Source organism: Ochotona curzoniae, unplaced genomic scaffold, assembly GCF_017591425.1.
Source record: "Ochotona curzoniae isolate NIBS_2020 unplaced genomic scaffold, NIBS_Ocur_1.0 scaffold_2587, whole genome shotgun sequence".
In the NCBI taxonomy this organism is placed as follows: domain Eukaryota; kingdom Metazoa; phylum Chordata; class Mammalia; order Lagomorpha; family Ochotonidae; genus Ochotona; species Ochotona curzoniae.
The window spans coordinates 6,037,217-6,058,904 of NW_024467096.1; the positions used below are offsets into that span (position 1 = coordinate 6,037,217).

The 21,688-nt window shown below is 49.3% G+C and overlaps 1 protein-coding gene across 3 annotated transcripts in view; it reads left to right on the forward strand.

Moving 5' to 3' along the window:
• Nucleotides 1-16,772, forward strand: part of NRROS (negative regulator of reactive oxygen species) — a 29,260-nt gene extending 12,488 nt beyond the window's left edge. Inside the window, exons 2-3 of one of the 3 annotated variants that reach the window (XM_041003117.1) lie at nucleotides 11,965-12,085; nucleotides 14,555-16,772. In XM_041003117.1, coding sequence (XP_040859051.1) covers nucleotides 11,978-12,085; nucleotides 14,555-16,516 — 2,070 coding nt within the window. In that variant the 5' untranslated portion in view covers nucleotides 11,965-11,977 and the 3' untranslated portion in view covers nucleotides 16,517-16,772. Of the gene's footprint in view, nucleotides 1-11,459; nucleotides 12,091-14,554 lie in introns of those variants that run through there. The other 2 variants (XM_041003116.1, XM_041003115.1) reach the window with 2 other exon arrangements.
• Nucleotides 16,773-21,688: the final 4,916 nt, after the last annotated feature.

The window sequence follows — 21,688 nt, forward strand, 5'->3', positions numbered from 1 at the left end:
AGAAAGGGATGACAAGATTCCTGGAAACTTCTAAAACAAAATGCTACCATCATTGTGTTTAGGAACTTCAATATTTATTTTATTGCCCATATATTTCTTATTTTTTAAAAAATTATTAACTATTTTATTTTTGAAGACTTTTACACTGTGTTTAAATTTTCTGAGAAAATGCTGCAATATCAGGCAATAGAAAGACCAGCCTGTTGCCCTATTTTTTTTTTTTGGCTCCTCCCCCAAACGTTTGCTGCTTAGACTGTTGTCTGTCGCTGTTTGGGATGTTGTTCAGAGCAACCTGTAGGTTATCTTCAGAAAGAAGTAGCCTCTTGGGACTTAAGATGTTTGTTTATTCAGCTTCTGTATAGGCAATTGAGAGGAATGTACTTTGCTCACCCTGTTGACAGTGTTTAATTTCTGTTTGTTTTTTAATTATTACATTTATTTGTAATGATAGTTAATTAAGGTGATAAGGGTCAAGGGCTACAGGAAAGTGGGTGAGATCACCATTTCCACATTCTCTTTTTTTTTCCTTCCTGTATCTGGGGGAAGGGGTAGAGAAGCAGAGAAGCCACACCAGCCTCCCAAACACCTCTGCAACTGGGAGGGAGGACAGCTACCCGACACCATCCCAGGGCCCCCAGTGTGGGGCATGCTCTGAGGGCCGTGCTCAAGAGGTTTCCATAGTTCAACAGCTCTGAATTGCTGCCAACCTCGCCACTCCAAGCACGATGAAATCTCTCCAGAATCTACTGGCTGACACAGTCCACCTTGAAGTCTTTGTCCAGATAGTCCCTGCCAGCTCTTGGCTGGGGCAGTTGATTGATTCGTTCTGTCCCCATAGATACTTCATCTGAAGCGATCCCAGACCTGATTCTTGTGTGTGCCTGGCAATACAGGATTCGGCATAGCCTGTCGCCCCAATCAGCTTATGCACATGCTGGTGATTGGAATTGCTGGGTCATTTCTGTCTTCAACCCTATCTTCTACACACACCAATGGGTGTTGCAGCCCAGCCCATTCCTGCTCACCAAAGTCTCACCATTCATGGACACCAGTGGGAGCTGCAGTCTACTCAGAGCGACCTGCAATAATCCCCACCAGGCCTGCCCCTAATCCTGGTTCCTGTGCCTGACAGTATGTACCAGAGACTGGTCCAGTCTGTCCCACAACCCATTCAGTTCTCATATATGTCAATGAGCATTGAAGCCTGGTTCAACCCAATCAGCCCCTCTATCCATCCCACACACTTGTTGGCAGGTTCCACTTTCTGTCTAGCCATGCCTGCCCCTAATCCTGGTTCTCATGCTCACCAGTCGGAGTGGCAACCCAAGAGGGAGGTGCCCACTGTTTCCCTACTGGGTACACTCCCACTCCTGGATCTTGCATTCTCCAGGAGGTTCTGAAGTTTAACTTGACAGAATTAGACCCCCATGTCAGCATCTGCCAGCTGATGCTGTGGCAAAGTGCAACTAACCCATATCTACTGTGGCTTATGCATGTACAGTCAACCCAGCCTGACTTTCCCCTGATCCTGCCCGTATGAAGCTAATAAGTCCTATAGCCCTGCCTGGTCTGGTCTGCCCCAATCCCAATTTTCATAGTCTTCAATAGCAGTGGCAGTCCAGCATGGGAGCCCCCCACATCACTACTACCAGTTATGCCCACTTCCCCAGCCCCAAGTCTTACATGTGCTGGTTGGTGCTGCAGCCCAGTCTGGCATGGCCTGCCTCTCCTCTACATTTGCCAAGGGGTGTTGCAGTCTGGCTAAGCCTGACCCACCCCAATTCTAACTCATGTTGGTGGTGACTACAGCCTAGCCCAGCCAAGCCAGCCCCAAGTCTTGGTCCTCATGTGGACTGGCTTGTCTTGTGACCCAACCAGCCCTGGCATGACCCACACTCTAATCTGGTGCTTGGATTCAGCAGTGGGTGATATGAACTGACCCAGTGTGGTTTGCCTCTGACTTGTGTCAAATTTATGCTTTTAGGTACCATTACCTGGCCTGGTCCATGCTGCTCCTTATCATGGTTCTTGTGCTCTCCTGCAGGGACTGTATCCCAACAGAGGAGTTTTCCAAGCTCCTCCATCAGAACCTCTCCCAATGCCAGATCTCACCCACATGGTCCATGGTCCATAGCCAGCCCTAATTAGTCCACCTCCTGTCCTAGCAGGAACAGTGGCTTTTCCTTACTGGCCTTTAACCCATTCCAATTGTTACTACTGAGTGTTATAGCCCAGCCAAAGCCTGGTCCATAACCAAATACAGCTTACACATGGCTCAGCAGTGGCAGAGACCTAGCCTAGCCTGTCCTACATTTACCCTGGTTCTCATGATTACCAGTGGGTGCTGGAGTCTAGCCCAGTCTGGCACACACAACCTCCAGCCCACACTTGTGCCGAGGAGCACTGCAGCCATGCAAAGACTAGGCAGCAGCCCCCACTCTGGCCTTCACACTCACCAGTGGGAACCACAACCCAACTGGGGTGTTCCCTTTGTTCCCCAATCGGGCCTGTTACCAGCCACAGACCTTGCACATGCCAGTGGTTGCTCTGACCCAGTTTGGCATAGACACTCACCTGTCTTGTCCTTTGCCTTTGGATACTGTAGGCTGGCCTGATCTGGCCTTCCCTAAGTCCCAACTCTCACTAGCAGGTGCTGCAACCTGGCTCTGCTCAGTCTACTCCCATCCCTGGCTAATGCAGACTGGCAGCCTTGGTGTGACAGCCTTGTCCAGCATGACCTGCGCTCCAGCTAAGGTTTATTCAGTGAACTAAGGTTACTCGGCCCTGCCCGGTCTTCCCCCTTCCAAAACCCACCCACACATTAGCCAACATTGTTGCTACCTTGCCCCGCCTGCCCGACCCCCAGGCCTGGACCACATGCTCATCAGTGGGAGATATGACCCACTAGGGGAGTTTCCCAAGTTCCCTCACTTGGCCCACTCCCAGACCCAGATCTCATGCATGCCAGTGAGTGCCAGGCCCTTGCCCACATAGTCTGCCTCTCCATCTTGGCCTTGTATGAGCTGGTGAATGTTGCTGCCCACTCCACCCCAAACCTTGTGTTAGGATGCACATGTTAGTTAGGGTGCTGCAGCCTGGATCTGCCTAGCCTATTCTCAGTCCCTGTACCTGTGAGTGTTGGCAGGTTCCATGGTCACACCTAGCTCAACCCATCACCACCCCAACTCTTGAGCTAACCAGTGGGACATGCATTTCCACAGGGTTTGGCCCACATATCTGCCACAGAATCTATGCTCCGACCTGGTTCTCTCACGTACTAGTTAGTGTCATGGCCCTGCCTGATGCGACTCTTCTCCTGTTCCGACAGTAGTCAGGTACTCTGAAATAGCTCTGTTATACAGGCCCCCAGCCCTAGCTTTCACGTGGACTGTCATGTGGTGGTCAGCAGTGTTCTGCACTAACAAGCCCAACTGCAGATTCCCAAGTGGGCTAGTTCATGAGTCTGACCCATACAAATCTGCGGGTTCTCCCCTCCAAACCACCAGGTCTCAATTCCTTTGCTTACCTGCAAGTACAGTGGCCCTGTTGTTGAGTGTCCCTCAGGATTCATTTCTCACCTACACTTATGGTGACCTTATCCATGAATGTCCCTAGGCAGTAATTCCAGACCCGCAAGACCTCAGAGCTTGCCTCCGGATGGCCAACAGGTGAAGGCCAGCTCCGTTGCTGCTCTGGAAGCCCACAAGCCCAGGATTCATCCACTGCTTGGCAGCGGTGGACAGGGAACTAGAATCCCCAGCAGGGAGTCTGGCTCTGCACAGGATCTCCCAGCCACAGCCATGTGACATGGGGGATTCAGTACCTGCCACCTCTGAGCAGACTTACCTAGACTACGCCCACCAACATGCTCATATTTTTCTTATTTTGATAAACTTCACATTGATAGAAAAGCAAACAAGAATACAATGCTGACTTTATCAGTTAGTGATATTTCGACTCTGTCAAGCTATTTAAAAAGCTCATTGTACAAATCATAGACATCAGGAAGTTTCAAACCTAAAGACTTCAGCATGCATATCCTTGGGATCAGGAAACACTCACATAACCATGGCATATTTACACCCCAGGAAATTAGCAATAGTCTGCTCTATGCCTGGATGTGACATACCTTTGAAAGCATATCCTGCCATAGAGACGTGGATCTCCTCAACTGTCTCAGAAATTCTTTCAGAGATTTAAAAACAAAACAAAACAACAAAAGATGGAATCCTCTCTACGCTCATGCGCTGTGGTTGGGTATGATGCGTCTTAGGTCCTTGTGTAGTGGGGACAGCCTTACTTTGTTTGCCGAGAGGGATCAAAGCCAGTTATCTTGCAGGAACGTCTCACAGCCTGACTCTGTCAGATTGTGTCCACATGACTGGATTTAAGATCCGTGCTTTTGGCAGGGGCACTGCCAGTGCATCTCTTCAAGCCTCCTGCCCTTGCTCAGGGCTCAGAGTGGCACGTGTTCTCACTGTAGGAGACATTTATTTTATTTTTTTAAATTATATTTTTGACAATCTTTACATAGTTAATTAGGGTAAAAAGTTTCAAGGGCTATAGGGAAGTGGGTAAGACTATTATTTCTATATTGTTTCCTTCATGTATCTGAGGTAAAGGGGATATTGAGGGAGAAGCCCCACTGACCCCAAGTCCCGGATGTGGGGCATGCTCTGAGATACTTGCTCAAGTGGTTTTGATAGTTCACCAGTTATGAATCGCTGCCAATCTTGCCATTCTGAGCACGATGAGGTCGTTGAAGAATCCACTGATTGACACAGCCCTTCACAGAGTCTCTTTCTGCCCAGTATTTCACTGCCAACAAATAGCTGAGGTGGTTGATTGACTTGTTCTGTCTTCTGTCTTTTCTTGGTTAGGTTTCTGAGTTTGCCATTTTGATTGGGAAAATCCCCAAAGAAACTTTGAGGTATACCCAGACCAGATTCTGTGTGTTCTAGCAAGCACAGGGCCTGGCACAGTCCATCACCCCGATCAGCTGGTGATTGCAATTGCTGGATTGGTTCTGTTTTCAGCCCCAACTTCCACTGGAACCAGTGGGTGTTGCAGCCCCACCTGGTTCCGCCCAGCACATACTCAGCCCTCACATAAACCAGTGAGAATTGCAGCCTAGTCAGAGAGACCCACAATAACCCCCACCAGGCCCGTTCCCACCCTGGTTTGCCAGTATGTGTAGCAGACTAGTCCAGTCTGTTGTGGGAGACACTTAAAGTGAACATTCGGTTCTGTTCTTTATTCTCTGTGGTGTGTGGCCAGCTGCTCTCCCATCTCTCCCTAGATTCCAGGTGCGATTTGATCTTTGGTTTCTTTTGTCTTATAAAAATTGTGTTTATCTATTGGAGAGGTAGAGATGCAGAGAGAGAGAGAGAGAAATATGCTCCTATGTGCTGATTCACTTCCCAAATGCCACAGCGCTGGGACTGGATCAAGGATAAAGCCAGCATATACAATTCATGTCTCCCTTGTAGGCAGCAGGATCCAAAACACTTGAGCTGCAAAGCTGGAAGCAGGAGCCAAGTAATGATATCCATGAGCTCCAATGTGGACACTGGGCAACCTGAGTCTTTTATTTAAAAAAAATTTTTTTTAGTTCATGGCTATTCCAAAAGCAGAGTAACAGGCTGAGAAAGAGAGATCTTTTATCCATTGGTTCCCTTCCTAAAAGCCTACAACAGCTGGGGCTGGCTCAGGTAGACCCCAGGAGCTAGGATATCCATTCCATCTCCCACATGAGTGGCATGGCTCAAAGTATGTGAGCCATCACCTACACCTGCAGGGCTGCATTAACAGAAGGCTGGACTGGAAGCAGAAGTGGGATTGGATTCCAAGGACTTCCATAGGGAACATTAGTGTCCTGAGTGACTGCTGGGTCAGACACCTGTCCCCCTTGACTCTCAAAGGCAGGGCCACTTTCTGGGGCAGCCCGCCATCCACTGCTTCAGTGTGCCTTTCAGTAGTAGTGGGGCCACCATCACTCTGTCACCGGCTTATATTCACCCTGCTCCTGGAGATTCCCTCCCATAGGCCAAACTAAATATTTGCTTCTAATTCCAAGTATTCCTGAAAGTCCTTTGAGGGCTTTTGGATGTTCTAGTTCTCTCGAAGAGAACATTCTGCATCACATCGTAATGCTGGTGTGACACTTGCTAACAGCTCTTTCAGCCAGGGGGTTGCAGGCCCAGCTATGGCAGCAGCTGCCACAGCAGTGGCAGTGGGAGGGGTAGCCAAAATGGGGAAATGTGGGAAACACAGGTGGGGTGGGGTTGAGTGCAGAGAACTGGGGTGTGAGGGTAGGGAGAGACCACAACACACCACCACTATTTCTGATGTGCAGGGTTTCCCCTGAATATTAAAATCTAGCACCCTTTGCTAGAAGCTCATCCCTGAATTACTCCTTAGAATTCCCAAAATTTTTTTTAAAGATTTATTTTTTATTTTTATTGGAAAGGCGGATATACAGAGAGGAGAGACAGAGAGGAAGATCTTCCGTCCAATGATTCACTCCCCAAGTGAGCGCAACGGCTGATGCTATGCTGATCCCAAGCCAGGAGCCTCTTCCGGGTCTTCCGTGCGTGGGTGCCCAGAATTCCCAAATTTTTGAGCATGAAAAGATTTTTTGGACCCGGTGACATGGCCTAGTGGCTTAACTCCTCACCTTGAATGCGCCAGGATCCCATATGGATGCTGGTTCTAATCCCGGCAGCTCCACTTCCCATCCAGCTCCCTGCTTGTGGCCTGGGAAAGCAATAGAGGACGGCCCAAAGCTTTGGGACCCTGCACCCGCGTGGGAGACCCGAAGGAGGTTCCAGGTTCCCGGCTTCGGATCGGCATAGCATTGGCCGTTGCGCTCACTTGGAGAGTGAATCATTGGATGGAAGATCTTCCTCTCTCTCTCTCCTCTCTGTAATAAAAACACATAAATCTTAAAAAATTTTTTTTTAAGAAAGAGAGAGTGTTGATTTGAAAGACAAAGCTATAGAGAGGTAGACAGTTTGACAGAGAACCTTCCTTCTGCTGTTTTGCTTTCTGAATGACCACAGTGACTAGGGCTGGGACTGGGCCAGGCCAAAACCTGGAATCTGGAACTCCATCTAGATTTCCTATGTGAGTAACAGGGGCCCAAGCACTGGGACGATCCCCCATTGCTTTCCCAGATGAATCAACAGGGAGCTGGATCAGAAGTGGAGCAGCTGAGATGGACCAGCACTCATGTGGGATGTTGGCCTCACAGGTAGTGGTTTCACCCATTGTGTCACAATGCCAGCCGCTAGGGGACTGACTTCTTTATGATCAAAAACATCTATAGGATGTATCCTTACCTGATGGTAGCTGTGGTTTATTATCAGCTGAGTAAGATACTACATAGTGACAGAAAGCTATTAGAAGTGATAACCACTAGGCAAAGAAACGTAGGAAAAGACTTACATACAGTTTGGAGGAAACAATAATACACCTATGTGTTGATCACAAGACCTAACAGGGAGCTTGCTTTCCTCCTGAGTTACCTGGAGTTTTATGATGGTAAGAAAATGGGCATTTCGGGAAATTGAAAAGTGGAGGGCAGCTGAAAGATTCCTTTAGAAACCGAGTTGAGGGGGCTGGCACCGTGGTATATCTAGTAAAACCATTGCCTGCAGTGCTAGCATCCCATATGAACACCATCATGTCCCAGCTGCCCCACTTCTGATCCAGCTCCCTGACAATCACCTGGAAAAAGCAGCAGAAAATGGCCTTGAGCTTCCTCCGTGTCTCCCGTATGGGTGCAGGGCTCAAGTCCTTGTGTCATCTGCTGCTGCTTTCTCTGTAGCAGCATTAACAGGGAGCTGGATTTGAAGGGAAGCAGACAGACTTGAACAGGTACCCATATGGGATACTGGTGTTACAGGCAGTGACTTTCTATGCTAAGCCACAGTGCCAGATCCTCTCCTTTGCCTTTTCATTAGTCACCACTGACCCAACCAGCTGGAGTGTGGGAAGCAGATCCTTCAGGAAATCAGCCACTGCCTATAGAGCAAAGCAAGCGCAGGGGACAAACAGCTGACAACCAGCACAGACATCTGTTTCTGGAAATCAGTCTTATTCTAAAATTCATTAACATGAAACTTCTGATCCAACCATCTGGCCTACTTTTTAGACATTTAGTTGGTATAAAACTGTATTCATTTCTCCACCCAAATTAGTCATCCTTTCTTTTGGGCTTTGTGTAGCTATTGAATTACCTTGCAGAATGAATACAGGAATAACCACCACTTAACCAGTTCACTGGTGTTTAGGATTCATGAATAATAATTATGTTATTAACTACCTTCACAGGTTCTGGCAACACAGCACTTTCATGTATTATAAGCTTCTGTGGATAGTTGTTATTATTCCTTTTTTTTTTTTAACAAAAGGATTATGTCTGTCTTGGACTTTGGTGAGTTGCTAAAGGACTAAACAAATACTGGAGAAAGAATTCGAACTCTGGGCTTGTTGAGTTTCAGATTTAATCATTCCAAGGAATCTTTCTGCTTCATGCCAGGGGAGCGGGCCAAGGGGCATAGAGAGAGCTGTTCTGGGCCAGCTGGCCAAGTTTAAGAAGAAGGAGAGGATGTGCTTTACATCTGAAAAGTTCTTGATCCAGGAGTTGGAGTTAACCCTGAGTTGTAAGTCTAGTGTAAGGAAGTGTAGAAGACAATGAGGTCTGTCTAGTGCCAGAGTCCAGCTCCAGCTGAGTTCGGAGCTCGGGAAGGGTGCGTGGAGTCGGCGATAAGGAAAGACACAGACACTTGTTGCGTTTTTGCTGCTTCCTTGCTCAAGAAGAAGCTGTCCTTTTTATTTACTTAGACACATCACAAGTCTCTGCACAAACATTTGATTTTTTATCTTTAACTTTAGAACTAAGACAGCATGCACAGATGTTCAATTAATTTTTACTTCATGGTCAACCAGGTGCTCTTAAAGATAATTCTGTAAGTTACTATAATCAGTTTCTTTAAAGCAAGCCGTAATTCATTCTTCAGAAGTGACCACTAGGTGACAGCCAGAACTCCAAGGCCAAGGCACAGATGGTTACCTACTAATTAGTAAAACATTCCTACTACATTTTATTTTCACAACTTTATCTATCACATAATGGGAGAAATACATCAAAAGAGAAAAAATATAAGGATCTAAGACAAAAAGTTTCAAACATTAAATCCCCTACAACTGCAGGCTCTACAACCTCATAAGCAATCAAACAATAATCAAAAGTATATCTCTGTGATGTTAATAGAATCATCCTATATTTCCTCTAGTTAAAAGATTATGAAAGCGGCTAAAGCAGCTACATTTTCTGTGCTCTAAAGAGTTGCAAGGACAGGGTAACCTTTAAGGTCACAGCAACTATATTTTTGCCATAGCAGTTTCAGCTCATACTCCCATCGCTTCCATTGGTTTGTAAAATTCTTGTTAAGCCGTTTCCCAGAAGGCGTGCTATATGTCTGGGCCCGATTTCAGGGCAATGGGTAGGCACACAATAAGGTGTCCAGAAATGGCATGGGTTTAATTGTACTCCTGTGCGCAGTTAAAGGCCCACTCACTAAGACATTATCAATAACATTAACTCTTAAGCTCACAGTAGTTGCCAAAGCCATCTCACTGGGGCAAACAATGCCTCAATAGATTATAGAATTCTTAGTGGGGTGCTTGAGTGTCCATGCAAACAGGGGGTGAGACTGTGTCAAGATGGTCAGAGAGAAATCGCCGGGCCCTGCCAAACAGCTGGAAGCTCCCCAGGCCCTGCCAAGCAGGGAGCTGTTCTCTTCACACCTTCATGTCATCCACACCTACTGCACGGACCCCCGCAGTCTAGCATGCCCGTCTGAAGCATTACATGCTCCCAGATGAAACTGCTCTCTTGCCTGACACACTATAGATTATTTGCTTGCTTGTTTTAAATATCTATTTCAAAGGCAGAGTTGCAGAGAGAGAAGGAGAGGCAGAGAGAGGTCTTCTATCCACTGCCTCATACCCCAAATGGCCACAATGGCCAGGGTTGGGCCAGTCCAAAGCTAGGAACCAAGAGATTCATCCAGGTCTCCTATGAAGGCCCAAGACTTAAACCATCCTTTGTTGTTTTTCCAGACACATTAGCAGGAAGCTGGATCAGAAGTGGAGTAGCCAGAACTTGAATAAGTGCCTATGTGGGATGTTGCTTCTGCAGGTAGCACCTTACCCCACCTGCCATGCGCCAGACCCCTAGATTCATAATTGTTGTAAAGCTGGCAGTTCTAGAAGTCAGAGACAGCATATTCCCACCTAAGCCTGATAGGGTGAGGATGAAAAGCAGGGAAAATTCTCTGCAATAGAATGTGGATGTCAGATAAACACGTTTTTAGTATAAGCACGTCTCTGACATTCAAACGGCATCTTGCAATTTGTTGTATCTGGCAACTTCATCTGGAGGTGGGCAGTGATCTCCAGGTTCCAGGACATGTGGGTGGGCAGACAGCTTGTGCAGACCCGGAGGATGCTGAGGACAGGAGCCCATGTCTGTGACTCTGCTTCTGCCAGTTTATGTCTTGGTGTGGGCCATGAGGGTGCTTGCTTCTGCCCAGGTGCACAAGTGGCAGGAGGGCCTGGAAGGGGTTTCCTGGTGCCAGCAAGCGTTGCTGCCTGCTGCGCTGGAGTTCTTTCTGCAGTAAGCAGAGCTGGCCTAGCAGGAAGGAAAGGTTCCAGTTGGTTTACCTGATGCACTTAGCCTTTCTATTGCTCTGCATTCCTAGGCTGAGCCTTTTGAGATCTGACCAAGAAGTTAAAATTAGCCCTGGAGATGGGTAAGCTTATTCATACAAAGGCCAAGAGAAAGGGATCAGAGTTGACCCCGATGAGTCCCAAGGTCTGGGGGTCCCAGGGTTACAGCAATAGTGTGGTGCTGCCGGTGCTGCTGGGCCAGGAGGAGACTGAGGTCCAGTCTTAAGTGGGTGGACATCAGGAGAGGATGAGGATGGGGCAGATGGGGTGCTGGGCACACCTGCCTCTAACTCTGAAGAGAATGGGGCTGTCAGTGCCACAGCAGGAGGGCAGTCCAGGCACAGGCACCTCCAGGGCATGAAACCAGCCTGCTTTCTCCTCCCTGGACTCAGAGAGGGAGCCCTTGGGGCTGCTCTAAGCCCTGCACTGGGGATGAGCTGCTAACCTGAACCTGTTACCATCTGTGGATCTTGTCATGGTGCGAGACATGCAGACAAAACAATTAAAGGAGTGTGTATTTTCCATGAACTTTTTTTTAAATAATTGAATGCCACTTTTTAAAGATATATTTTATTTTTGTTGGAAAGTCAGATATACAGAGAGAAGGAGAGACAGAGAGGAAGATCTTCCTTCCATTGATTCACTCTCCAAGTGGCTGCAATGGCCGGAGCTGTGCCGACCTGAAGCCAGTAGCCCAGGAACCTCCTTCGGGTCTCCCACGTGGGTGCAGGATCCTAACCTGCCTGCTATAGGCAGGTTAGATCACTATGCCAGCATGCCTGAAAACCACGTTAAAAAGACAATTAGTAACTGTACAGGTCCCAAGGCTCTAATTAGTATTTCAATCCCTGGTCACTCTTTCTTCCTTCATTCTGTCATTAATTCAGCAAACGTTTATTGTACTCATGTGACACGTCAGGCTGACAGGAGTTGGAGCAAGAAAGGTAGCAAAGCTACAAGACATGGGAAGCTCCAGGTGACTACAGTGTCTGTGTCCAGCCACCTGCCCCTCAAAAGAGAGAATTGAGTTGATGCCACGAGCTTGAACGAAAGGTCGAAAGTGTTGGTTTCCCCGGGGTATTTGAATACTCTGTGGGTTCCCACCTACGGGCGGGCTGTGGCCTCCAACCCCAGATAGAACTAGGAACTGGCTCCTGCTACTGAAAATGCAAAGCAACCCTCTGGAATGTCCATCTCTGACTTGTTCCCCCCACCCTCTGTCCACAGGGCTGCCCTTGAAATGGAGTTGCTGCCCCTCTGGCTCTGCCTGGGTTGTCACTTCTTAGCCGTGGGATGGACAAAGAGCAGTGGAGCGGACATTGCTGTGTCCCAAGGGAGCTGCAAGTGGGTGAGTTTTCTCTTTAACCCTGATTTGTCTGCTGTTCCTGTGCCAACAAGGTTTGGTCCATCTGGGAGAACTGACAGATTGTCAGTCATGAGGGGCAGGGGCGTGAAGAAGACCGAGTTGCTCTCTGCCCACCTGGTGTCACAATGCTGTGTGCCAGTTGCTCTTAATAAACATTCCTTGAGCCCTACCAAGCCCAGGGAAAACCAACTGGATATCAGGGGTAAGACATTTGAGAACATGTTCCCAAGCTGATTAATCAGAAAAACTCAATTGTCATGGTTGCTAACCACTTGTAGTAACCTCTAACCACGAGTGCATGCTAGTATGCTATAAGGGTTATGAACCAGGCTGACCATGCTTGAAATCCCAGCCCCACCACTTCTAAGCTGGTGACCTTGAGGCCACTCTGTGCCATAGTTCTCTCATCTGTATGACAGAAAGGTAAAGAAAAGCACTGACAATTAATACCGCTGGATCCTCGAGGCGATTAAATAAGTTAACATGTACAAGAATGAAGCACTCCGAACTGTGCTGCTGTGTGGTTGGTGCTCCATGCTTTACCTCTTTTCATCAATGTTAATATTCCTCTCTGCTGCATCTGACCCCCAACAGTACCCTACAGATGCAATAAAAAGATTGCCTTCTAAGGCTTATCAGGCACAGGAGGAAATGGGGAAAAAAGTGAATTGTCTGCCTGAGTTTTGGGGTCCATGCTGGCTTCCCTGCCTGACCCTGCAGGGACTTGGCTGCTCGGGGGATTCTGAAGTAGATTTCCTGTGACTCGTTTGGAGGGAGCACTCAATCTGTGCAGGTGCCCCCCACCTCGCCCCTCATTGCATCAGCCCTTGGAAGGGACAAGGACACAGTCAAGGCCAAGGGCTCTGGACTCTAACAGCCAAGTGGTCTTCTACAGCACTCCAGCAGGGCCCCTGGAAGAGTAGAGGCCTATCTCCTGCAACTGCCATAGGCACGGTGGGACAGGGTCTCCTAGCTCAAGGAAAGCCCCTGACCACAACCCTCTCCACAGAGTCCCCAAGGAGCAGGGAGACCAACACTGACTCAAATAAACAAACACACCTTGTTCCTGGAAGGGGAGATACAATTTTGTCAAAACCAAAATTGTACCACTCATGAATGACAGTTGTTTTTGTTTAAATTTTTAAGTTTGAATCTTATGGTACAATTTCATAGAGTCTGGGATTCCACACCCCCGCCCAAGTTCCTATCCCCAACTGATTTTCCCCATATTGTAACAATAGTACAGTCCTTCATAAGGAGTTATAATTCCATCAGTCTGTCATTTAAGTGTGCCCCGAATGAATGCACAGAGCCAATGGGCTGACCTTGTTTCTCTTCCTCTCAGTTAGTGCTGCTTATGAATGAACCCGCAGAGCTGCTAAAAAGAAGTTGATCAAACTTATTGCCACCAGGGCTGGTGTGACAGCTCAACTGGCATTCCATATGTGCTCCAGTCTGTATTCCAGCTGCTCTGGTTCCCATCCGGTTCCCTGTTTATGGCCTGGGAAAGCAGCAGAGGATGGTTCAAATCCTTGGACCCTGCACCTATGTAGGAGATCCGGAAGAAGCTCCTGGCTCCTTGGTTTGGATCAGCTCAGCTCTGGCCATTGTGGCTATTTGGCGAGTGAACCAGCAGATGAAAGATCTTTCTCTTTCTGTGTTTCTCCTTCTCTCTGTACTCTGCCTTTCCAATAAAATAAATATATCTAAAGAAAAACTTAGTACCACCAAGGCAGTATGCCTACCATGTATTATTTAAGGGGGAAAAGTAGACCACTTGGCCATTTGCAGAATATAATCCCATGCTTTTGAAAGATGTAAGGAAGAACCAGAAGATGTAGTAAAAGAACAGCTTTAAATTATTACAAGATTTAATTTTAATGATTTATTTTGTGAAGTTGAAAGGCAGTGACCGAGAGAAAAGGAGAGACAGAGAGATCCATCTGTTGGTTACTTCCCAAATGCACACAGCAACAGGGGCTGGACCAGGCTAAACCCAGGAGCCCAGAATGTGATCCATCTCTCAAATGCTTGGGTCTGCATCTGCTGGTCTCCCCAGGCTCAGGAATAAGGAGCTGGATCAGAAACCAGAGTAGTCAGGACTTACACTGGTGCTTACAGCAGATGCCCGGATTCTAAACTCTCTGAGCTACAGCATCAACCCCTACAAAGTTTTAGTTTAATAATTTGATAGAAACTTGAGGTTCCACAAGGTGAATTCCTTGCCAAGGGTCCAAGGCTAGTAAGTGACAGAGCCGAGGTCCTGTCTTGGCCAAGTGCCTGCCTCTGAACATTGAAGCAGGCCTGGAGCTCAGCTCCTAGCTAAGTGTCAGTAACACCTTCCTCGCCCACTGGAGAAGCCTTAGTGTGGAGGGCCTTTCCCAGCAGGATCGCCGGGTCAAAGAACTTGGGTTTGGGTTCCCCCACTAACCCATGTGCTTTTGCACCCAGGACGACGGAACCGGAACCGCTGACTGCCGTGCTCAGGGCCTGGCCTCGGTGCCCAGCAGCCTCTCTCCGCGCTCTCGGACGCTCCTCCTGGAGGCCAACCCGCTTGAGAAGCTAGAGAATCACTCCCTGCAGCGTTACCGTCTCCTGGAGAGCCTCGGCCTGCGCGGCTGCCACCTGCACCGTCTGGACCGCAACGCCTTCCGCCAGCAGCAAGGCCACCTCCGCAGCCTGGACCTGGCTGACAACCGACTGGCCGAGGACTACCACGAGGCAGCCGCCGCCCTGCACACTCTGCCGCACCTGCAGACGCTCGACCTGTCCGGGAACTCCCTGACGGAAGACATGGCGGCCGTCCTGCTGCACAACCTGTCGTCGCTGGAGGCCGTGTCTCTGGCCAGGAACACGCTCATGAGGCTGGACGAGTCGGTCTTCGAGGGCCTGGAGCGTCTCCGGGAACTGGATCTACAGAGAAACTACATCTTCGAGATCGAAGGCGCCGCCTTTGACGGCCTGCCGGGGCTCCAGCGTCTCCACCTGGCCTACAACAACCTGCCGTGCATCGTGGACTTCCGCCTCACGCAGCTGCGCTTCCTCAACGTCAGTTACAACGGCCTTGAGTGGTTCCTGGCGTCGAGGACCGAGGCCACCTTCGAGCTGGAGACGCTGGACCTGTCCCACAACCAGCTGCTCTTCTTCCCGCTGCTGCCCCAGTGCCCCAAGCTGCGCACACTGCTGCTGCGGGACAACAACATGGGCTTCTACCGGGACCTATATAACACCTCATCACCTCAGGAGATGGTGGCCCAGTTCCTCCTGGTGGACGGCAACGTGACCAACGTGACCACCGTCAGCCTCTGGGACGAGTTCTCTGCCAACAGCCTCCCGGACCTCCGTCTCCTGGACCTGAGCCAGAATCAGTTCCAGTACCTGCCCGAAGGCTTCCTGAGGCAAATGCCTGCCCTCGCCCACCTCAACCTCAACCGGAACTGCCTGACCACGCTCCACATCCAGGAGCAGGAGCCCCCCGGGGCGCTCACCGAGCTGGATCTGAGCCACAACCAGCTGTCGCAGCTGCACCTGACGCCCGGGCCCAGTGGCTGCCTGAGAAACCTCCGCTCCTTCAATTTGAGCTCCAATCAGCTCCTGGACGTGCCCTCCGGCCTTTTTGCCAATGCCAGCAGCATCACTACAATCGACATGAGCCACAATCGAATCTCACTGTGTCCCGGGGCTGGCCCATCCAGCTGTGTGGATTTCAGGAATCTCACCTCTCTGAGGAGCCTCTCTCTGGAGGACTGCGGGCTGGACACGTTGCGGGACTGCCCATTCCAAGGGACACCCCTTACGCACTTGGACCTGTCCAGCAACTGGGGTGTTCTAAACGGGGGTATCAGCCCACTGCGGGATGTTGCCCCCATGCTGCAGGTCCTGGCCCTCAGGGATGTGGGCCTCAGTTCCAGTTTGACCCAGTTGGACTTCTCCGGGTTTGGGCACTTGCAGAACCTGGATTTGGCAGGAAACGCCTTGACCAGCTTCCCGAGGCTAGGGGGCAGCCTGCCCCTGCAGACCCTGGATCTGCGCAGGAACCGACTCACAGCCCTGCCCCACAAGGCTGTGTCTGAGCAGCTCCCTCAGAGTCTGCGGATCATCTACCTCAGTCACAATCCCTATGACTGCTGCCTGGTGGAGGGCTGGGACGCCCTGCAGCACCTGGGCGTCGTGGCTGACGCAGCCTCCATCACCTGCAACCTGTCCTCCAGGGTCATTCGTGTGCTGGAGCTGCCCGGTAGTGTGTGGCATGACTGTAAGTGGGAGCAGGTGGACACGGGCCTCCTCTACCTTGTGCTCATCCTGCCCAGCTGCCTCACCCTGCTGGTGGCCTGCACTGTCATCTTCCTCACCTTTAAGAAACCTCTGTTCCTACTGATCAAGACCCGCTGCCGCTGGTCCTCTGTGTACTGACTCAGGGGCAAGCCTGGGTTTGCTACTGGGCCTGGGCAGCTGAGGACATCTCTGGGCTGGACTGGGGGCTCTCCATGCAGAGGCTAGTGTGATAAGCCAGGGTTTAAATTAAACTGGAAAATGGTTCCATCCCTTAGCCTCTGCCTCCCCCTCCACCTATAAGTTTTTATCTCATTTTGATGGTTCAGCCTCATCATTCTGGTCAAATATTTATTAAATGACACTGTATAAAAATAAAAGACAATGGTCTCATATATTTTCTTTTTCTAAAGTTTTTTGTTGGTTTCACCTAGGTTTTTTTTGAAAGATTTATTTATCCATTCAGAAGGTATAGAGGGAGAGAGGGAGAAACACAGAGCTCTTGTATCTGTTGGTTCACTTCCCAGGTGACCTCTTTGGCCAGGACTGGGTCAAGCCAAAGGTAGGTGTTCCATCCAGGTATCCAGTGTAGGTTGTAGGGGCCCAGGCATTTGGGCTATCTACTTCTGCTTTCTCAAGCACATTAGCAGGAAACTGGATTGGAAGTGAATCAACTTGGACAGAAACCTATATGGGATGCCAGAATCACAAATGGTGGCTTAACCCACTGTGCTATTGTGTTCTCAATTAGATTATTGTTCAGTACTCTTCCATTGGTGACATCCATGGAGCCAAAAGGTTTGCTACTCAGTGCTCCCCTCCAGCACAAACAGTTCCAAGAGCATATCCTGCAAAGGGTGGGAATCTGTGGCCCGGTGACTAAGGACAGAAATTTCACAGCATGACTGACAGGTTTGGTATGAGTTCAGAAGTCCCACCCTGCTGTGGTGGCTGACCAGGATTGCCAGCACAGTCAGAACAGCTGTGATGGGGTCAGGTGCCTGGCTTCATGCCTGCAGTCTGGCAGGAAGACCTACAGCCTTCCCGTGGAAGCACTAAGAGAACAGGAACCTGACCTGGAGTTTATCCAATCAGCAAACTGAACACCAGGTGCAGTTTGGGTTCTGAGGACCACTGCGTAGTGCAGAAAGGAATGGAGTCTGCTAACTGTGGACCAACCAACTCTGCACGGAGGGATCACCAACAGCTACTCTGCAGGGGCTCAGTATCTGCATCCAGCAGAGTCCTGACACCCTTTTTGCCTCCAGTCCTTCAAGCAGCAAGAAATAATCCCTGTGCTCCCTTCTGGGGGCCTGGGGAGAGGGAGAAGGGCAGTAAAGGCACATCCCCTGTCCTTCTGCTCACCCTGGCTTAGTAAATGCGGAGAGAGCTGGGGGAAGGTACGAGAGTAGCAGTCCCACAAGCTGATGACTGTTGGCACGTAGACAATAAATGTCAGCAGAAATATTGGGGTGAATCGGAGATCACAATCAGTGGTCTGATTTTGACACAGCACAAACTTACCCCTGCCGCTCCACAAAGCCATTTCCATACGGTCCTGTGTTCAGGGGTGTGGTGGCAGACATCATCAGATAGTGGTTCCCCTTAATGTCACCCTGCCTCTCCTCTAGCGTGGCTCTCTCTATTCTGTACTGCTTTGCTCTTGCATCTCAGAGGCCCCTCATGGTGCCTTGAAGCCCTAGTCTAGTCATTATGGGCAGGCTCCATCAACCAATAGCCCCTGAAACCACACCCAGGGGCTGCCATAATGGCTCAATTGGCTCATCCTCTGCCTGCAAGTGCCAGTGTTCTAGCTGCTCCACTTCCAACTGAGCTCCCTCCTAATGGCCTGGGAAAGCCATGGAGTATGACCCAAGCCATGGAGCATGACCCTACGCCCATGTGGGAGACCTGCAAGAAGCTCCTGCCTCCTGACTTCAGAGCAGATCATCTCTGGCCATTGCAGCCATTTGAGGAGTGAACCAGTGGATGGAAGATCTTCCTCTCTGTGTCTCTCCTTCTGTCTGCAAGTGTTCCTTTCCAATAAAAATATTATAAACCTTAACAGCATTTGAGAGAATGTGGCTATACCCACATAGGATGCTTAATTTGCACGAACTGTCCCCCCTCCTGCCAACCACTGCCCAATCAGTTTTCCCCAGATGCTGTTCCTTATCTCAGGACCTTCTGACACTATCCCTGCCCTCGCCACACAAAAGGCTGGGAAAGCAAAATGCTGTTGCTCTTGGTTTCATGCCTGTGGGAGAAGACAGGCTCTACCTCCTCCAATTACTGGTTAGGGGCATGGTTGTCCAAATATAAAAAGGGACTTGAGGAAAGAAGAGACTTTAGCAGAGAAGAGAGTGTCACGTGCTTTTTGGTAGCATGACCTCTTATTCAAAGCCTTCCAGGAGCAAGTTCTTTAGTACAAAAGAATGACTCAAATGACAGAAACTTCAGGCCAGTAGGGCAATGGTTTGGGGTCTGGCATGTCTTTGGAGAATTCCCTGAGTCAGATCATGTAGCTGATCACCACTTTTCTAGTCCTTAAGGCCCATCCTAGAAGGATAAGATGGAGATACTGGGACAGAGCCCTACCCTGCTTGTGACAGTGACTGCTTATGGCTATGGACTGTCCTTCCCCACTGAAGCCTTACCTGGGGACCAGAGTTGTGTCCCAGATTTCTTTCAGTCCCCCAAGAAGTTTGGCTCTGGGGCAGGTGGATTTCTGCCTCTAGTCCTGAGCTGTGGCTTACCTTGCCTGTCTGCCTACTCTGCCCCTGCCTGAAGGAGGAAGCATCGTCCACTCACTGCCAGAGGGGAACAGACTCCAGAGTTACATGTTCCTTTCTGCCTAACATGTCCCATTTGGCCAGGCTGAGCACTGAGCCACCTCCTGTTGCCACATGTCATTAATAGGCAGACAAGAGAATGTTCAAAGGCACAGATAATAGATGCCAGGGACTGGCCTGTTGGCATGAGCAGTCATCAGACTCCAAGAATCTAATGAAATCATGAAATAAAAGCCCAGGTGTTCCTAGACACACAGCATATAACTAGGGAGCCCACCAATCTGTTGAAGCCCCACAGTTGCAAGGAATGGAATAAACTCCAACCTGCAGTTCCTACCACTGCTTCTCTTGGTCATCCTTGATGGGTGTCCTGTTTTTATTTCTTGAATTTCCACATGTGGATCTCACATTTGCCCTTCCAAACCCACCTTGCACCCTCTCCGCACCACCCTGTCTCCTCTACAGAGTTATCTTAAACTGGCTGCACCTGTCAACCAAAGATCACAGGACTCTCCAGGTGGCCCTCTGTGGCCACATCTCTGCCTTGTGGTTGCAGGAGCTGCTGGCTATGCGGCTCCTTCCCTTTTGGGCCTGTGGATAGTGAGGGTTCTGTTTCCGCAGCTCCTGCGGCCATGTTAGCTCTGTGGTTTGTCTTTTCCTGCCTGCTCCCCTTTATAAATAGCCCTGGGGCTATCTGTGTTTGGATGTGCCATTTGCTTCCTGCTGAGACCCGGAGTGGTGCAGAGGGTTATTGGTTTAGTCATTCTGAGCTGGAGACATCCCAGTATTTGCATCACAGAAACCCAGCATGCCAAGAGTGCAGCCAGAGCTAGGAACGCAAATCACCCCGAAGGTGGTGTTTTTCCAATTCACCATGGGAGGACATGAGAAAGATGGCACATCTGTTGTGTTCCAAACATATTCATGTTTTACCCACATTGAAATGAGACAAGTTCACAGCCTTGGAGAACTTCTGGAAGATTTATTTATTTTTAGTGGAAAGGCATATTTGCAGAGAGAAGGAGAAACAGAAAGACAGAGAGAAAGGTCTTCCATTCACTGGTTCGCTCTCCAAATGGCTGCAACGGCCAGAGCTGAACCAACTGAAGCCAGGAGCCAGGAGCTTCTTCCAGGTGTCCTACATGGGTGCAGGATCCAAGGCTTTGGGCTGTCCTCTGCTGCTTTCCCAGGCCACAAACAGGAAGCTGGATGAGAAGTGGAGCAGCCAGGACATGAACTGTCACTCTTATGGGATCCTAGAACGTGCAAGGTAAAGAATTATCCACTGAGCCATCATGCTGGACCTGGAGAATTTCTTTAAAAGAGTGGATGATGCTATGACCAAAAGATGGGGTCAGAAAATTAACCAGTGGGGCTAGGAAAAAGCTGTTCTACATAAATGTGTATATAAACACACACACATGTGGTACACATTAAAAGGAAGCACTCCTGACTTCATCCTCATCAACACTTACCAAGCACTTTGTACCCAGCGCTTGTATGGATGATTTCAGACTCACAGGAGAAAGCCTAGGCTGACAGCAGCTAAGATCCTCCCAAGTTCATGCAGCACGGTGTTGGGGGAGGGGGAAGGATGTCCTCATTATGCTGAGAAAGAGACAGCAGCTTCAGCAACTTGCCCAAGGTTATCAAGTCCATCAGACTGTCAACTGTAGGCAGTTAGAGGTTGCTCAACAGCACACATTTGCTGATTAAACAGCCAAATGCAGAGACAGTTCATGTGGGGCCAGACAGGGTTGAAGATCTCCCACTTCCACTAGACTTCTAGCAAGGCAGCAGAATGGTTCAGCCACCCACCAACGACTCCTGCTCTATTCTGTCCCTGCTGCGTCATCAGCATGAAAGGCTGATGTGACAGGACTTGGGGCTTCATGACTTCAAAGGTTCCTACAGGTGTGGGAAGTGATAAGCGATACCAGTTCTTCATGGAGGGGACTGTCTCTGGAATAACCAAATAATGAATAAGGCAGTGTTACAGATGGGGAGATATTTTACTCATTGGTTTACTCTCCAAATGGCTGCAATGATCAAGGCTGGACCAGTCTGAAGCCAGGAGCCTGGAGCTTCTTCCAGGTTTCCCATGAGGGTGCAGGGACCCCAGGACTTAGGCCATCCTCCACTGCTTTCCCAGGTGCATTGACAGGGAGCTGGATCAGAAGTGAAGCAGCCAGGATTTAGACCATTGCCCATATGACATGCCAGCACTGCATGCAGCTATTTAACTTGCTATATACTACAGTGTCATGTCCCTTGATCCAAGCTTTTCAAACGCAGGACCCAAATGTTGTAGATGTAATTTCTCAAGGAAGAGCAATTAGGTTAAACACCTGTAGGCATATGTTATGTTCAGTCAGTGGCCTGGGGTCGTTGGAACATTGGCCATTCACACTAGGCCTCTAAGATTGATTCTTAGTGTCGCCACAGATGGCAGGAAACGGCTGGCCAACCCTCTGGAAAAGCTTGAAAAGAGGATTGCAATGTGAAGAGCTGACACACCAGG